The sequence below is a fragment of the Phyllobates terribilis genome, unplaced genomic scaffold (genome assembly GCF_046119375.1).
Source record: "Phyllobates terribilis strain yellow unplaced genomic scaffold, ASM4611937v1 Scaffold_3__8_contigs__length_932513732, whole genome shotgun sequence".
Classification (NCBI taxonomy): Eukaryota; Metazoa; Chordata; class Amphibia; order Anura; family Dendrobatidae; genus Phyllobates; species Phyllobates terribilis.
Window position 1 is genome coordinate 783,968,448 of NW_027362763.1, and position 17,939 is coordinate 783,986,386.

The following is a 17,939-nucleotide window of genomic DNA, read 5'->3' on the forward strand; positions in this document are numbered from 1 at the left end:
CATTCAAACAAAAGAACACGGTCCCTACAGTCAAACATGGCGGAGGTTCCCTGATGTTTTGGGGTTGCTTTGCTGCCTCTATCACTGGACTGCTTGACCGTGTGCATGGCATTATGAAGTCTGAAGACTACCAACAAATTTTGCAGCATAATGTAGGGCCCAGTGTGAGAAAGCTGGGTCTCCCTCAGAGGTCATGGGTCTTCCAGCAGGACAATGACCCAAAACACACTTCCAAAAGCACTATAAAATGGTTTGAGAGAAAGCACTGGAGACTTCTCAGGTGGCCAGCAATGAGTCCAGACCTGAATCCCATAGAACACCTGTGGAGAGATCTCAAAATGGCAGTTTGGGGAAGGCACCCTTCAAATATCAGGGACCTGGAGCAGTTTGCCAAAGAAGAATGGTCTACAATTCCAGCAGAGCATTGTAAGAAACTCATTGATGGTTACCGGAAGCGGTTGTTCGCAGTTATTTTGGCTAAAGGTTGTGCAACCAAGTATTAGGCTGAGGGTGCCAATACTTTTGTCCGGCCCTTTTTTGGAGTTTTGTGTGAAATGATCCATGATTTGATTTTTGCTTCATTCTCTTTTGTGTTTTTTCTTTGCAAGCAAATTAAATGAAGATAATAAGACCAAAGAATTTGTGATTGCAATCATTTTCAGGAAGAAACTGAGTATTATCTGACAGAATTGCAGGGGTGCCAATACTTTTGGCCAGCACTGTATGTATGTATGTATGTATGTATGTATCCACTATAGCCTCTGGGTTACACTGCCTATCGGTGTAACTGCACCATAAATATGAATAATAAAACATTACATATGTGTATATTCACTATATGACTACTAGAAATCCTACCAATAGGGTGAATAACCACAAATAAATCAAGAAGATTTCATAAAAGAGGTATAATTTTATTAATATGAATAAAGCGAAAATGTCAGCTCACCCCTGAGATGTAATCCCAGTCTGGCATGGAGCACGGAGTCCTCGCTGCTGCACAGCGCCTGGGTCAAGCAGCTCAACACACCGGGCAATTAATTAAAATTCAACAAACTTTATTGGCTAATCCTTTTAAAAACTTCTAGAAAAGACAAAAAATGGACATCTCAGACGACAAAGCATATATTATGGGGTGGTGTGTATAAAAAATGCCATACGTGTTTCGAGTAAAAAACTCTTGAACACTGGCTATGAAAAAGAAGCCTCATAATTTTATTAATACATATAGATTTAAAACACTTAAAAAATGGAGGGGGCATGAACAACGATAGTTCACAATCAAACGTATAGAGAGCGGGTATAATATAAATAGTAATGTTATCTTCCCAAAATCAAATTTATAGGTCTGTGTATAGATATAGCAACAAGGTCATTAAAAATACAAGTAAGTGTCAAAAATGGTAAGTATAAGAGACTCTCAGCAAATATCTGTCACGGGTGTGACAGATGTGACAGTCGCCCTGCAGTTGGTTGCAGAAGATGTCTTCGTTTGGCATTACAGACACCTTCTTAGAAGCTGTCTCACTTTAGAACCCACCGGCTACCTCCCTCCTGCTAATTGACACCCAGGCCTAGGTGTTTAAATACTTGCTGTTTGCTACTGGCAGGTGCCGGTGATATTCACATACACTCTTGTGAAGGCTTGAAGCAATTGCAGTCTGCTTACTTCCACTTTGGTGCTAGGAGGACATTTGGTGTTATCTCGCTGAAGTCAGCTCAAGCTAATTTACTTTCCCCGTGCCTGTCTCCTTTGTTGTCTTTAGTTGTTAGTGGGGACTGACTAGTGCTCATCCCCTCCTTACCTATCCAGGGCCAAGCGCTAGGGAAATACTGGGTTTAGGTTCCTGCACGGTGATTGGTGAAGAACCAATATAGGGACAATAGGGGAGACAGGGTGATATCAGATCAGCCTAGGAGGTCTCCACTCCCCCTTTCCCTATCGTCTGGGCTCCCTTTCCCTCTTCCCTTTGTATTGCACTTAGTCTTTCCCACACCTTGTGTGACAATATCAAAAAGGCGGACATACCATGTAAGAGGGAATAACGGTGTCTGACCGTGTACAGAACATACAGCTCCTGGGCAGGGGAGGAAGCAAAAGACAATACAGACATTACAGCAGGGGGTCGCAGAGGATTCATTTTGTGAGGTAAAATATTGTTTAAAAACAGGCAGTGAAATGTTTTACCTCACAAAATGAATCCTCTGCGATCCCCTGCTGTAATGCCTGTATTGTCCTTTGCTTCCTCCCTGCCCAGGAGCTGTGGTATGTTCTGTACATGGTCAGACACAGACAATTTTTAAAATGAACTTTTCTTCGTGGGAAAACCCCTTTAATTCAGCATAGAATTAAATGACAATTCAGATATATGTGTATAAGCAAAGCTTTATTTTGCGCAACTTCTATTACTGCACACACATCGGTATGGCTGCCATAGCACAAGCAGGCATACTGTACTGTAGCTAGAATCTCCTCTAATAGGTAAGTACACCCCTACTGTGCTACTAGTCCTCACAGATCAGAGCCGCCTTTCTGCTTGTGTGCAGAGACTGGGAAAGAAAGTGAAACAGACCATCTCCTCATGTGGTTAGTGTCTCTGTCTGAACCTGGGGGATGCTGGGAGACAGTTCCCTGTAATATCACTGTCACGTAGCCTGGACATGCTGGGAATTGTAGTTCTCCTTGTACCTCCTTCCTCCCTGTAATGTAATTTTCTCTAATATCACATAACCTCAGTCAGGGCATTCTGGGACCCTTGTTTTATTACTGCACACTAAAAAATCCTCTGCGTATAAAAACAAACTGCTATATAGCTGAATACATACCCCAGCAGCTGGGTGTACTTTGGCAAAGTACGGTGATTTAAGGCTTATTCAGACATCGGTGATTTTTCTTGTATGCAGAAAACAGTCCAAGTTTGGTCACTCTCAGTTTTTACCATCAGAGTTTGGTCAGAGTTTCATCAATTTTTCTTGGATAAAAAAATAATTGATGGAGGTTTCTCAGGCTTCTCATATCAAACAGTCCTTCAAAACAGGCAGCACATGGATGGCATGATGTATGCAAAGAGAAGCTGAATCCAGCAATGTATAACTTAGATTACTGGGTGCCGCTGTTCTCACACAGAGGTTTTAGATTTAGAATGAAGCAGAGCTGAGGAAGCTAACCCCACCCACACCACAGCTAAACTCGCCCCCACCAGGCTCTGTATATACAATATGCATAGACAGTGAGGTGCTTAGTTGCCGGACCAGTCCAACAATGTTAATCTCTTAGTGATAAATCCTTCACCATTAGTAAACAACAGTACCTACTGTGACAAGTGACACATCCCTGAACTTGGTGTCTCAGCCTCTATCCCCTGCTGTCTTCAGATTACATAGCAAAAACCTGACCGATTCCCTTTAATACTATATTTGATAATGATAATAGAACAAATTTGTAATCTGACGTGTAAAAATATGCCAAATTATTTACTATGCTGTAAATTTCATATATTGTTGCAAAGGGAAAAATATTACTTCTGACGCATGCAAAGCTGAATATTTATTTATTTTACTCACTTATATAGCGCCATTAATTCCACAGCGCTTTACAGACAATATCATCACTGTCCCCATTGGGGCTCACAATCTAAATTCCCTATCAGTATGTCTTTGGAGTGTGGGAGGAAACCGGAGAACCCGGCGGAAACCCACACAAACACGGGGAGAACATACAAACTCCTTGCAGATGTTGTGTTTGGTGGGATTTGAACCCAGGATCCCAGCACTGCAAAGCAAACAGTGCTAACCACTGAGCCACCGTGCTGCCCGTAGAATATCTTTTGTAGACCCATACTCTGACGTGAATAAGTCTGTACGTTCTGACAGCGCACCACAACAGTACTGTAAGATTTCTGACCGCATGCTGCACTTTCAAGGAAGCACTCAGACAAGAAAAAATGTGTCCCTCCCCTGAAGATCTGGCCCTTGAGCTCTAACCTTTAATGTATAACAGTTTGCTAACAGATGTAGAAAATATATGTTTGTTCATTTTTTCCTTATTTTTCATGTGGCAGAAAATAAATAACAATGACAAAATCAAAGTCCGGGACCTGCAGATTGTTTCTAGGTAAGAATTTGTACTTTCAGACACAGTTTCTGCCTTGTACGTCAGATTAATAAGGACAGTTGTTAAGTGCATGCAATGGAGAATCGCTATTGAATAAACATTTGTCTGAAATGATTTTGTGATGGATAATATGTGAAATATATGATTGTACTGAAGGGAGGCAGTGGCACACATGAAGGAAGGTGAAGAAGAGAAGACTAAGTGCTACAGTGCACTTATCTGGACAGAAAGGACCATGGGGAAGGAAGACCTGGAATTTCTCAATGACTTGAAGGTTTGTATTATATACGGCAACTAGTATTGTATAATGTTTGATTCCTGCCTTGGAATGAGACTATTGAAAAAATGGAATTTGTTGTTGTGTAGTGCTTTGGCATATCTAGGAGGTCTATGATGCATTGTATCTTAACTGAATCTGTCAGTAGGATCAACCGTCCTAGGCCGTCTATATGGGCATGTAGGTCATAGAAAGTTGAACAAAATAATATCTTAATATCTGCCATCCAATGAATGCTTCCAGAGAAACGTAGGTTTTTCTTATTATGTAAATGAGCTGTTAAGATCTGTGGGTCGGACATAGACTTCCGCGAGAATCTGCCTCCAGAGCTCATTTTAAATAAAAGTGGGCATTACCTGTGTGAAACATATAATGATTGACAGTCCTGATCTACATGTCTCACACTGGTAACTCCCACTTTCATTTAATATAAGTTTTAAAGGCTGATTCTCAGGGAGATCTATGTCCGGCCCATAGATCTTAACAGCTTATTTACATATTAAGAAAAATGTGGATTACTCTGGAATAAGACATCGGATTGCATATATCAAAGTATCATTTTATTAAATTTTCTATTACCTACATACCCATATAGACAGCTTAGGAGGGTTAAGCCTACTGACATATGCCCTTTAATATGATTGAATAACTTTATACTTTAATGTTATTTGGAAGATGTTCAGATATATTATAGTCAAAGTATAATATATAAAATAATAAAGATGGTTAATGAGCTCCGAACATAGTCATAATTATCAGTGACCCCCAGGCCCATACAAATGACTGGTGAATAAGCAAATTATATAACATATAATAACTTTACCATCTCATAATAAACCACAAAGGACCATAGATGTCTGACTGAGGGTCCTTGGGAAAGCATGTTCAAGTCATGACTAGGAGCGCCGATACAAAAAAAATCTTAAGTAAGAAAAAGATTTCCAAGGAAGCCCCCGCTGCCCCATTTGAGACACAAAGGGGAAGGTATGGGGCAAGAAGTCTAGGTAACTGGGGAAGTCGAGAAGAGCTATGGAGCGTAGGAAAAATCATGTAAAAATTGGTAAATGGAGAATTCATTTGAAGATTTCAACATTGAAGATTGCCAGTATGGTGTTTGGTCAGAGAGAACTTTGTAAGTGTATAAGTTGTACTTTGAACCTTAAATAGCAATTATTGTACAGTTTCATGTATTCCTGATACATACTGTGTTTTACAGAACTGTTTTATATACAATATATCATTTACAGGAGTTAAAGCTCATACAAAAAACTCCCCTTCGAGTCCTCCACAGGCGACCCCTGGCTTCACGATCCAGAATAATTCACACTATGAAAACGGAGTACGTGGATGAACACCATTTCCGCCTGTATTTAAAGACACAAGCTGGGACGTATCCATTCTAAATTACTGCAATGGCATTAAAAAATATTTAGCAGAAATAGGTTTTCCTTTAAGTGACGTGCTTTACTTTCCAGGGAAGGGACAGGAATTCAACACTGGTTCCCCAAATCCTGGATCATTATAGTCAGATTGAAAGTTAGGAGTTGAATGAAAAAGGCCTGTGAGTCATTCTTAGCTATTCTGTAGCCATCATTAATAGGCTACAGAGATTGGGACAAGCCCAGAATCTACTCTCATTTGTTATTTTGAGAGAGCAGAGCACAAGTGAAATCTAAGCTGAACATTTCTGTCTTCCATTTGCTTTGGAATTACATTGCTTGGGAGGTTTATGGAGCTGAGGAACACGGCAGCGACAACATGTCTAATTTTTATGGTTGATAAAAGGAGTACAATTAGTAATCTATTCTCCTGCAATGCTGATCCATAAGAGAGCAACCCCCTAATAAGACTGAGGCTTGTTTCCCTCATCTTAGGGAAAAATTCAGATTTACAAACATGGCAGTCCTAATACATGGATAAAGGATCCATTTCCCGAAAACTGGTAACCGTAACTTGTAATAATATTAATCTGAAGAAAGAAATCCAGGATCCATTCAATTCTTAACTTACCGTTGTCCATAGTTTTCATAGTCTTAAGGCTCCCCTCCCATACACATTAGAATAACATTTGCCAAGCCCACCAATATTGATGACTTTGACCAGCAGTCTAATGTGTATGGAGACCACCGACAGAAGATTGTTGGGGAGATGAGGATCCGGCATGTCCAATTCTGAACTGGTGATCCTTTTGTACTCAAAGAAGTCGTCTGTTGCCAGAGATGTTTGGCAGCGGCTCTCTCATAGGGATCTCATGAGCGCGCAGCAGAGTCAGTGTTCCTGTGTATGGGAGAGTCAGGAGAGCTAGCTGCTGGCCAAACTATAATGCGCCTGACATGCTAAAAAATAGACAAAACTGGGCCAAACTCAAATGATCTTATCCCTCCAGGGTCAGAGCAGTTTCTGCCAAGACCACAAGCGATGAGACCAGAAGTGATGCGCACTAAGACCATTAATTAGCTAGCAGAGGTCAGGTGACACGAACAGCACGTCATCGGATGTGTGTCTATGTCATGTTAGAAGATAATTTTTTTTATTGAGGTGGAAACATAATTTATTTATTTAATTTTTTTACCTTTTCAAGTCTCTAAGCGAAATTGAAATTTGATTTTGTCCAAGAGAAACTTTGTGGGGTTTGAAAACATTTTATGGTCCTTCAGAAAATGTGTGTTGCCTTCAAGAATTATAAGAACAGAATGCATTTTCACATTCAGCTTGGCCACCATCCAAAAATTACCCACACAAACCTTAAGTCACCGTCATGCTTCAGCTATACACTGACTTACACTATTGGTCATGTGGCCCAGGCCTTAGTGTGACAAGAATCAATTGTAACATCACATTTGCATGAGGAAGAAGTCCAGAATAAAAGTAGAAAAGGAAAGGTAGAAGGAGACGACAGTGAGGGTAGGATGATGGTATTTCAGGAATAACCAGGTAAACTACAATGTACATTCCAATGTGCAAAACAGAAAACTAAATACATAAAATGACAAGTTGGATTCCAGTAGGCATTCCGGAAGATTGAGGTAGGCGATATCATCAAAGCCAACCAGTTTCTATACAGTAGCACATGAACTTGACTCTCTCTGTTCTTTGTCCCTTTTTGCAGGTCAGGCATCTTAATGATATACCTTAAAGGGAACCTGTCACATCTCTGCAGATGTGGGGTTAATCTGCAAGTTAATAAAGTTCTAAAGCTGCCTGGCCAATGCTCTGAAAGCCCGGCTACTGGGAGGAAATTAACTTTAAATAACTCCTCTCCATATTCCTGAAAATGGCATATGGAGGTCCTAGGGTGGGAGTGCTGGTATATGGAGGTCCCAAGATGGGAGTGCTAGTATATGGAGGTCCTAGGGTGGGAGTGTGCTGGTATATGGAGGTCCTAAGGTGGGAGTGCTGGTATATGGAGGTCCCAAGGTGGGAGTGCTGGTATATGGAGGTCCCAAGGTGGGAGTGCTGGTATATGGAGGTCCCAAGGAGGGAGTGCTGGTATATGGAGGTCCCAAGGAGGGAGTGCTGGTATATGGAGGTCCCAAGGTGGGAGTGCTGGTATATGGAGGTCCCAAGGTGGGAGTGCTGGTATATGGAGGTCCCAAGGTGGGAGTGCTGGTATATGGAGGTCCCAAGGTGGGAGTGCTGGTATATTGAGGTCCGAAGTTGGGAGTGCTGGTATATGGAGGTCCCAAGGTGGGAGTGCTGGTATATTGAGGTCGTAAGGTGGAAGTGCTGATATATAGAGGTCCTAGGGTGGGAGTGTGCTGGTATATGGAGGGCCTAAGGTGGGGGGTGCTGGTATATGGAGGTCCTAGGGTGGGAGTGCTGGTATATGGAGGGCCTAGGGTGGGAGTGTGCTGGTATATGGAGGGCCTAAGGTGGGAGTGCTGGTATATGGAGGGCCTAGGGTGGGAGTGTGCTGGTATATGGAGGGCCTAAGGTGGGAGTGCTGGTATATGGAGGTCCTAGGGTGGGAGTGCTGGTATATGGAGGTCCTAGGGTGGGAGTGCTGGTATATGGAGGTCCTAGGGTGGGAGTGCTGGTATATGGAGGTCCTAAGGTGGGAGTGCTGGTATATGGAGGTCCTAGGGTGGGAGTGTGCTGGTATATGGAGGTCCTAGGGTGGGAGTGCTGGGATATGGAGGTCCTAGGGTGGGAGTGTGCTGGTATATGGAGGTCCTAAGGTGGGGGTGCTGGTATATGGAGGTCCTAGGGTGGGAGTGCTGGTATATGGAGGTCCTAAGGTGGGAGTGCTGGTATATGGAGGTCCTAGGGTGGGAGTGTGCTGGTATATGGAGGTCCTAGGGTGGGAGTGCTGGTATATGGAGGTCCTAGGGTGGGAGTGCTGGTATATGGAGGTCCTAAGGTGGGAGTGCTGGTATATGGAAGTCCTAGGGTGGGAGTGTGCTGGTATATTGGGGTCCTAGGGTGGGATCACATGAACTTGTCAGTTCATGCACCCAAGTACTCTAATAATAAAATGTTCACCTTATGTTGAAGGATCGGGTCCTGTACAGATGAGGGCAGTTCCACTATGCAAAGTTTACTTCCTTCACTGTAATGCAGGTATATAAAGGAGTTTGCACATGGTGACTTTGGGAGAACTGTTCCAAATATTGGCTCCATGATGAAAACTACAGCTGATATCCTAGAGCTGGATGTGGAGGTTAGTGATGAAATGTGTGCAGTAATGTTGTGTGTCCTCCTGGCAGTAGGAATGAATATGTGTCAGTATATTCTGTGTATATTGCTTTAGATTATGTTGGTGGTCTATAAATATATTCAGCAGCGTAAAGCTTTGAGTCTTTAAGAAAAGGCTGCCAAACTACTCTAAAATATGCATATATGTAAAGTTGTGTCTATTTTGGACAATCTTTTTTAACTGATGATGTGTGTTTTGCAGCTGGTACCCCTAGGGTATGTAAATAAAAGCGGGTCCGCTTCAAAAAACTCCAGAGAAAGAATTGCTTCTCCCTATTCATTTTCTATTGTAAAACCACTTTGCTGTTCAGTCTTTTGAGCATTTTTTCCCACTTCAGATTTTGAAAAATACCTTGTGGGAATAAAGAAAGTGCATGCCACTTCTTTGAGCAGCTCCTGATGGAAATCCCTCCAAAATAGGCAATGTCCAATCAGAAGGCTGCAAAAAACTTTTCCAATATGCGTGAGGAAATGAAAAACTCCACCAAAAAAATTCTCAAAGAATGAGCAATTCTTGAAGTGGTTTCCACTTGAAAACTCATTGTTGCTAAACGCCTCAAAAAATCTCTGTGTGCACATGGCCTTACCATCCAACTATATTCTCTTAGTACATTTGATTACCTTGGTGGGCCAATATAAACCATTCCACTTTATAAGATCTCAAAATATTTTTTTCTTTTTTTACCCTCGAGGCATAATATTTTGAGCGGTTTTCATCATGACCTGTGATTTCTTCAGTGCTTTATTTATAATAAATATCTAACAATGAAAATAATTTAATTTGTATATTAATTTCATAATATGTTTGCCTGTCTTTGATTGGAACTATTTTCCTAATGCAGAGCTCCAAATCCCCTGCTGACTTTTACATACCCGTAGAGTTAAATGCTAATATTTTGACTGCTTTTAACCATCACTGGGTAACTTGTCTACATGTGTCTTCACAGAGCTCCCCCTGGTGGCTACTGCATGCAGACAGTTTTTTACTTTGTGTGAAAGGGGATCAAATAAACTGAGCTCTTGCCCTTTTTAAGGTATATTACAATATTCATCAGTGGATAATTATGTTTACAGCTGGAGGATCTCATTAACCACTTCGCGCCAGAGCCTGTTTTTGCCTTCGTGACCGGGCCAATTTTTTCAATTCTGACCACTGCCAGTTTATGAAGTAATTACCCTGGAACGCTTCAACGTATTCCCCTGATTCTGAGATTGTTTTTTCGTGACATATTGTACTTCATGATAGTGGTAAAATTTCTTCGATATCACTTGCGTTTATTTGTGAAAAAATCGAAAATTTTGAAAATTTTGCAATTTTTAAACTTTGAATTTTCATGCCCTTAAATCAGAGAGATATGTCACACAAAATAGTTAATAAATAACATTTCCCACATGTCTACTTTACATCAGCACAATTTTGGAACCCAAATTTTTTTTTGTTAGGGAGCTATAAGGGTTAAAAGTTGACCAGCGATTTCTCATTTTTCCAACAAAATTTACAAAACCATTTTTTTAGGGACCACATCACATTTGAAGTCACTTTGAGGGGTCTTTATGACAGAAAATACCCAAAAGTGACACCATTCTAAAAACTGCACCCCTCAAGGTGCTCAAAACCACATTCAAGAACTTTATTAACCCTTCAGGTGATTCACAGGAATTTTTGGAATGTGGAAGAAAAAAATTAACATTTAACTTTTTTCACAAAAATGTTACTTTAGACCCAATTTTTTTATTTTCACAGGGGTAACATGAAAAAATGGACCCCAAATTTTTTTGTGCAATTTCTCTTGAGCGTGCTGATACCCCATATGTGAGGGAAAACCACTGTTTGGGCGCACGGCAGGGTTCGGAAGGGAAGGAGCGCCATTAGACTTTTTGAATGTAAAATTTGTCTGAATAATTAGCGGACGCCATGTTGCGTTTGGAGAGCTCCTGATGTGCCTAAACAGTGGAAACCCCCCACAAGTGACACCATTTTGGAAACTAGACCCCTTAGAGAACTTATCTAGATGTGTGGTGAGCACCTTGAACCCCAAGGTGCTTCACAGAAGTTTATAATATTGAGCTGTAAAAATGAAATTTTCACATTTTTCCCACAAAACCGTTTTTCATCCCTTAATTTTGCATTATCATAAGGGTAATAGGATAAATTGCACCATGAAATTTGTTATGCAATTTCTCCTGAACACGCCGATACCCCATATGTGGAGGCAAATTACTGTTTGGGCACATGGCAGGGTTTGAAAGGGAAGGAGCGCCATTTGACTTTTTGAATGTAAAATTTGTTTGAATAATTAGCGGACGCCATGTCACATTTGGGGAGCCTCTAATGTGCCTAAACAGTGGAAACCCCCCACAAGTGCCACCATTTTGGAAACTAGACCCCTTAGGGAACTTATCTAGATGTGTGGTGAGCACCTTGCACCCCCAGCTGCTTCACAGAAGTTTATAATATTGAGCCGTAAAAATAAAATTTTCACATTTTTCCCTCAAAAAATGTTTTTCATTCCCTAATTTTGTATTATCATAAGGGTAACAGGATAAATTGCACCATGAAATTTGTTGTGCAATTTCTCCTGAACACGCCGATACCCCATATGTGGAGGCAAATTACTGTTTGGGCACATGGCAGGGTTTGAAAGGGAAGGAACGCCATTTGACTTTTTGAATGTAAAATTTGTTTGAATAATTAGCGGACGCCGTGTCACATTTGGGGAGCCCCTAATGTGCCTAAACAGTGGAAACCCCCCACAAGTGCCACCATTTTGGAAACTATACCCCTTAGGGAACTTATCTAGATGTGTGGTGAGCACCTTGCACCCCCAGCTGCTTCACAGAAGTTTATAATATTGAGCCGTAAAAATAAAATTTTCACATTTTTCCCATAAAAAATGTTTTTCATTCCCTAATTTTGCATTATCATAAGGGTAACAGGATAAATTGCACCATGAAATTTGTTGTACAATTTCTCCTGAGTACGCCGATACCCCATATGTGGGTGAAAACCACTGCTTTGGTGTACGGCAGGGTTCGGAAGAGAAAGAAGCGCTATGTTGGCTGGGATAGGCAGCAGACACCATGTCACATTTGAAGAGTCGCTGACATGCCAAAACAGCAGAAACCCCCACAAGTGACCCCATTTTGTAAACTACACCTCTCAAGGAATTCATCTAGGGAAGTAGTGAGCATTTTTTAATTTTTAAATTTATACCATTGGGCAGTGAAAAAAGCATAATTATATTTTTACCACAAAAAAAATGTTTTACCCTCAGATTTTACATTTTCACACAGGGCAATGGGTAAAAATGGTGCCGAAATGTGTCACACAATTTCTTCTAAAAGTGGCAATACCCCATATGTGGCTGTATCGTACCACTTAGCCATACGGTGAGATTTGAGGGGGAAGGAGCGCTATTTGACAATTGGAGAACAAATTATTGTAGAATAGGCATTTGGATTTGGGAGCACAAAATTTTCTGAATTTCTTTTGGGGGGCAAGGACCATTTTGCTTTTCCAGAGCCTTTCTGCTACCAGTAACTTGGAAGTCCCTTATATTTTTAACAGATGATGGACCTGAGTGGGGACTAGCTTTTTTTGAGGACTGAGTTGAAGCTTTTATTGGGAACATTTTACGTAACATTTATCCGGCGCTCTAGGCTGAGCACTTACATCGGGGTTTCCATCTAATTTTCCAAGTGATGTAATTCAGATGAAACCCCTGCAGGATCCATTCACTGTAATGAGGCAGCAGAGTTACTCTGGACTCCGTCTGGCCTCTGTTTAGTGGTGTCCTTTTTTTCAGAAGTGCACAAAACTGTGGCCAACCGCACTTTTATGCACGCCTAAAACAAATGACACCGTGGGATCCCAGGCTAGACGGCATCCACAGTGGCCTATATCTGCCTCATTACAGGGAATCTTCCATCATGGGTTCTGGCTGAATCACGTATTTCAGAGATTTACACGGAAACTCTGGTGTAAGTGCTCAGCGCAGAGCACAGGATAAATGTGAGCAGAGCCTTACTGGGAACTTTGGGAGACATAATAAACAAATCAGTAGCAGGTGAATAATATTTGTTTTATTTATTTTTTATGCCGTTCCTAGTGTGATATAACTGATTAGATTACTTTATTCTTCGGGTCGGTGCGATTACAGAGATACCAGATTTATATCGGGTTTTTATGACTGACAGCTGTCACACACTAAAATACGCTTTTTTTGCAAAATCTAGTTTTTGCATCACCATATTTTGAGAGCTATAATTTTTCCATATTTCGGCCGATAGAGTCATGTGATGGCTTGTTTTTTGCGGGACAAGTTGAAATTTTTATTGGAACCATTTTTAGGCACGTGACATTTTTTGATCGCTTTCTATTCCGTTTTTTGGGAGGTAAAGTTAACAAAAACAAACACTTCAGGAATTGTTTTTTGAGTTTTTTTTTATGCCGTTCTGCGTGTGGTAAAAGTGATCAGGCAGCGTTATTCTTCGGGTCAGTACGTTTACAGCGATACTACACTTACTGTATTTTTTTCATGTTTTGGCGCTTTTACACAATAAAACAATTTTATAGAAAAAAAAATATTTTTTTTGCATTGCTGTATTCTGAGCGCTATAACTTTTTTATTTTTTGGCTGATGGAGCTGTATGGCGGCTTTTTTTTGCGGAACAAGATGACGTTTTCAGTGGTACCATTTTTATTTCTATTCTGCTTTTTGATCGCATTTTTTTCCACTTTTTGTTTGGCGATATGATGAAAAAGCATATTTTTTTTGCTTCGTTTTTTATTTATTTTTATTACGGTGTGCACAGAAGGAGTTAATTAGTGTGACAGTTTTATAGCTCGGGTTGTTTTGGACGCGGCGATACCAAATATGTGTACTTTTTTTGGTTTTGTAATAATTTACGGATTTATTGGTTTAATATTTTATTTATTTATTTTTATTTATTTTGTGATTTTTTTTTTTAATAGTTTAAAAACTTTTTTTTTTACTTTTTTTTACATTTTTACTTAGTCCCTGTATGGGACATTAATTTTTATTTTTCTGATCACTGATCTCATGTAATGTAATACACATATATTACATTATATGAGATCTTCACTGACTGTTTCAGTCAGAGTCTCCTGTCTGGTATCAGCTACATACAGGCTGAAGTCAGACAGGAAGGACACCATATATGGCAGAGCTGGAGGCGGTCATGTGACCTCCAGCTGCCATAGCAACCCCAGGTCCTCAAACGAAACGGAGGTCTTCGGAGGTAAGTAAGACGACCCCCTCTATTCCTGCTGTCTCCTATATGCCGTGATCACTATAGATCACAGCATATAGAAGACAGCAAAGGGTTAACATCACTGGGACCTGATCTAATCAGGTCCCGATGATGTACCCTGTCAGAGCTAACGCTCTGCACCGGAATCGCAGTGCTTGCAGGACCCTGGGGGTCCTGAGCACTGCGAGACCACCCACCGTTTTTAAACGTCGACACTGCACAGAAGCCCGGCAAGCGCCGACGTTTATCTACAGTGGGCGGTCGGGAACCGGTTAATAGTTTCTTTATTTCTGTTATTGCCAACACTATTAATTATTTTCTTCTTTTTTCTTCTTTGTTTTATTAGTCTGTAGATGTGGACTGGCCTCCTGCTTTAGAAGATTGATATTTACTTTGGCGTTTTGAACAATGAAGCGAACCATGTGTACATTGGCACAACCGTGGACAATATTATGTAATTGGATCATGTTGATCTGTCATTTTATGTATTTTACAATTACAGACCCGGCCCCCTAATTATGAATGAGTTACGTTTCAGGAAGAAGAAGATAAATATGAACAAGGAAATAGGTTAATTTTATTGTATAACTAGCGTACTGCAGCAAAGTGACGTGACTACTCAAACATCTGATTTGACTTGTTTGGAAACAATATATTTTTTTTAGCAATGTTCAAAATTATGGGGCATTTACAGGTGTCCTATGGAGATTCCACATGGATTACAAACGCAGAATTAAATGAATCATACGATAAACGGGTGCGTTAATATTTTCAGAAAGACTGCTGTGTACTGATATTTCACTGTATGTGCTATGTATAATTTGGGGTTCTAAACTTTATTTTTCAATAATAAAATTCCACAGTTTCGCCATTTTCGTTGTTTATGGCAGAGTAATAATTTTTTATTTTAGGGAGCTCCCAAGTCTCTACATTCGGTTATTGAGTTAAAGAAAAAAAGTTCTGTCTACAGTTACCTCTAGAAGGAACTGACTAAAGGTTGATATAACGCTAAGTATGCGAACATGAAATATATGAAATTAGAATAGCATTACTGCTGTAGAAAAATAGAAATAAATGAGAAATCTTAGTGCATAAATTGGCCACTTCATGTGTACCTGGTAGCCACGGTAAGGCGTTTCTCAAAAAGTGCTGGCCAGTTTTTTCTGTTTCTATGTATTAGCTTTGACTGAGCACACATAAGTAGACCAAGTCACTTAGAGAGGTATTCACATTGATAGGGTCCTGGTATATTTGAGAAACGCCTTACCATGGCTACCAGGTACACATGAATTGGCCAATTTATGCGCTAAGAGTTCTCATTTATTTATATTTTTCTACCGCTCTAATGCTATTCAAATTTCATATATTTCATGTTCGCATACTTAGCGTTACAGTAAGGCGCCGATAAAGTTGGTCAAAACTCCCTGATTTTGTGGGACCATCTGATGTGTATTGAGGCCTTCTGACTCTCCTACAGATGGTAGATAGATCTGACACTTGGAATTTCAATGGCCAATGCTTTTGATTTCAGGAGAGATAAGCCACTGCCAAAGAAGTGTGGCATGGACTTTCTCTTCTATCCCTGTTGAAAACACATAATCGCTTAGCTATCTCATGTGAAGAGTCGTAGCCAAAAGTTTTGAGACTGTCAAAAATTTGGGTTTATTCACAATTTTCTGCTTCAAAATTTTTAGATCTTTTAGTCAATTGTTTCTATTGTATAATTGAGGTACAATTAGAAGCATTTCATATGTTTTTAAACTTTTATTAAAATATAGATCAAGTTTATGCAAAGACTCAATATTTACAATGTTGAACCTTATTTTTCAAGACTTATGCATTTCTCCGTGGCTGCTGGATATCGGCTTCTGGGCCAAATCCTGACAATTGACACCCATTCTTGTGTCATCAGTACTTGAGTTGACCACAATTTCTATGTTTTTGTTTGTCCACCTGCTTTTTGAGGATGGGCCAAAGGGTCTCAATGGGATTAAGAACTGGGGAGTTTCTTGCCAATGGACCTGAAATTTCAATATTTTGTTCACCATAGCCAATCAGTTATCACTTTCACATTGTGCCATAGTGCTTCATCATGCTGGATAGAGCATTATTCATTACCAAATTGTTCCTTGAGCGTCGGGAGAAGTTGCTCTTTCAGGGAGTTTAGATCCCATTCTTTATTTTTGACAGTGTTTTTAGAAAAAAATGTGAGTGAGCCCCCTCCTTTGGTGCAAAGCAACTTCACACATGAATGGTGTCAGGATACTTTACTGTTGGAATGACACAGGACTCATGGTAAAGCTCACCTGTTCTTCTCCAGATAATCATTCTTCCAGATGTCCCAAACAGTCTTAAGGGAACTTCATCTGTGAAAATCCAGTCCTCTGCAGCCATCGCTATACTTTTTGAAATAAAGCAATATAATAGTAATTTTTACTTTTAATTTAATAAATATCAATGAAAATCAGACATTGCTTTTGAATTGTGGTTGAACAGGAAAATTTATACAAACTGATGAAAATGGCCTGGACAAAAATGATGGTACCCCTAGCTTTACATTTTGTTGCTCAACCTTTTGAGGCAATCAGTGCAAGCAAACAATTCCTGTAACTTTCTATGAACTTCTGCACCTGTCCACAGGTATGTTGGCCCACTCCTTAAGCGCAAACTGATCAAGGTGTCTCAAATATGAAGAAAGCATGTTTCAACTCCTTCCACAGATGTTCAATAGGATTTAGATCAGGGCTCATAGAAGCCACTTTACAATAGTCCAAAGCTTTACTCTTAGCCAGTCTTGGATGTTTTAGCTCCTGGTGGAGGACTCTACTCAGATCAAGCTTTCTGACAGTGCAAAGAACATTTTGCTCCAGAATGCCTTGATATTCTTGAGATTTCATTGTACCCTGTACAAATTGAAACCAACCTGTACCAGATACATGAAAGCAGCCTCAAAACATAACCGAGCCTTTTCCATGTTTCACATTACGTACAATGTACTTTTCTTTGTATGCTTCATTTTTGCATGTGTGAACGTAGAGCTGATGTGCCTTGCCAAAAACTCCAGTTTTGTCTCATCTGTCCAAATGACATTTTTCCATAAGCTTTGTGGCTTGTCAATATGCATTTTGTCAAATTCCAGTCTTGCTTTTTCATGATTTTCTTTCAACAGTGGTTTCCTCTACCGTCGTCTTCCATGAAGTCCACTTTGGCCAAAACAGTGACAGATGGAGCTGTATGACACTGATGTACCTTGACCGTGGAGTTCACCTGTAATATCTTTGGAAGTTATTCTGGGTTCTTTCAGCTGGGGCAGCGATGGAGCGGTTTTACCTAGTGGGCGCAGCCATGAATTCACTATGGCTGCACTAGACATCAGGAGGTGGGCAGTCTCCCGTCCAGATCACACGCTGCAGGGCCGGGGATAACTGCGCACTGTGCTGTTCTGTGTTGCCCCGCTGCCTCTTAGTAACGTCCCTGCAGCGCGCGATCTTCACGGGAGACTGCCCACCTCCTGATGTCTAGTGCAGCCATAGTGAATTCATGGCTGTGCTCACTGGGTAACGCAGCCACAGCCCCCTC

The 17,939-nt window shown here is 40.5% G+C and overlaps 1 protein-coding gene across 4 annotated transcripts in view; it reads left to right on the forward strand.

The window, feature by feature from the left end:
• Positions 1–15,233, forward strand: part of PUS10 (pseudouridine synthase 10) — a 94,883-nt gene extending 79,650 nt beyond the window's left edge. For 3 of the 4 annotated variants that reach the window (XM_073672382.1, XM_073672378.1, XM_073672380.1), the window contains 6 exons: positions 4,062–4,114; positions 4,271–4,388; positions 5,639–5,781; positions 8,952–9,051; positions 10,034–10,120; positions 14,707–15,233. In XM_073672382.1, the coding sequence (XP_073528483.1) occupies positions 4,062–4,114; positions 4,271–4,388; positions 5,639–5,781; positions 8,952–9,051; positions 10,034–10,102 (483 nt within the window). In that variant the 3' untranslated portion in view covers positions 10,103–10,120; positions 14,707–15,233. The remainder of the gene's footprint in view (positions 1–4,061; positions 4,115–4,270; positions 4,389–5,638; positions 5,782–8,951; positions 9,052–10,033; positions 10,121–14,706) is intronic. The other variant, XM_073672379.1, reaches the window with a different exon arrangement.
• The last annotated feature ends 2,706 nt before the right edge of the window (positions 15,234–17,939 follow it).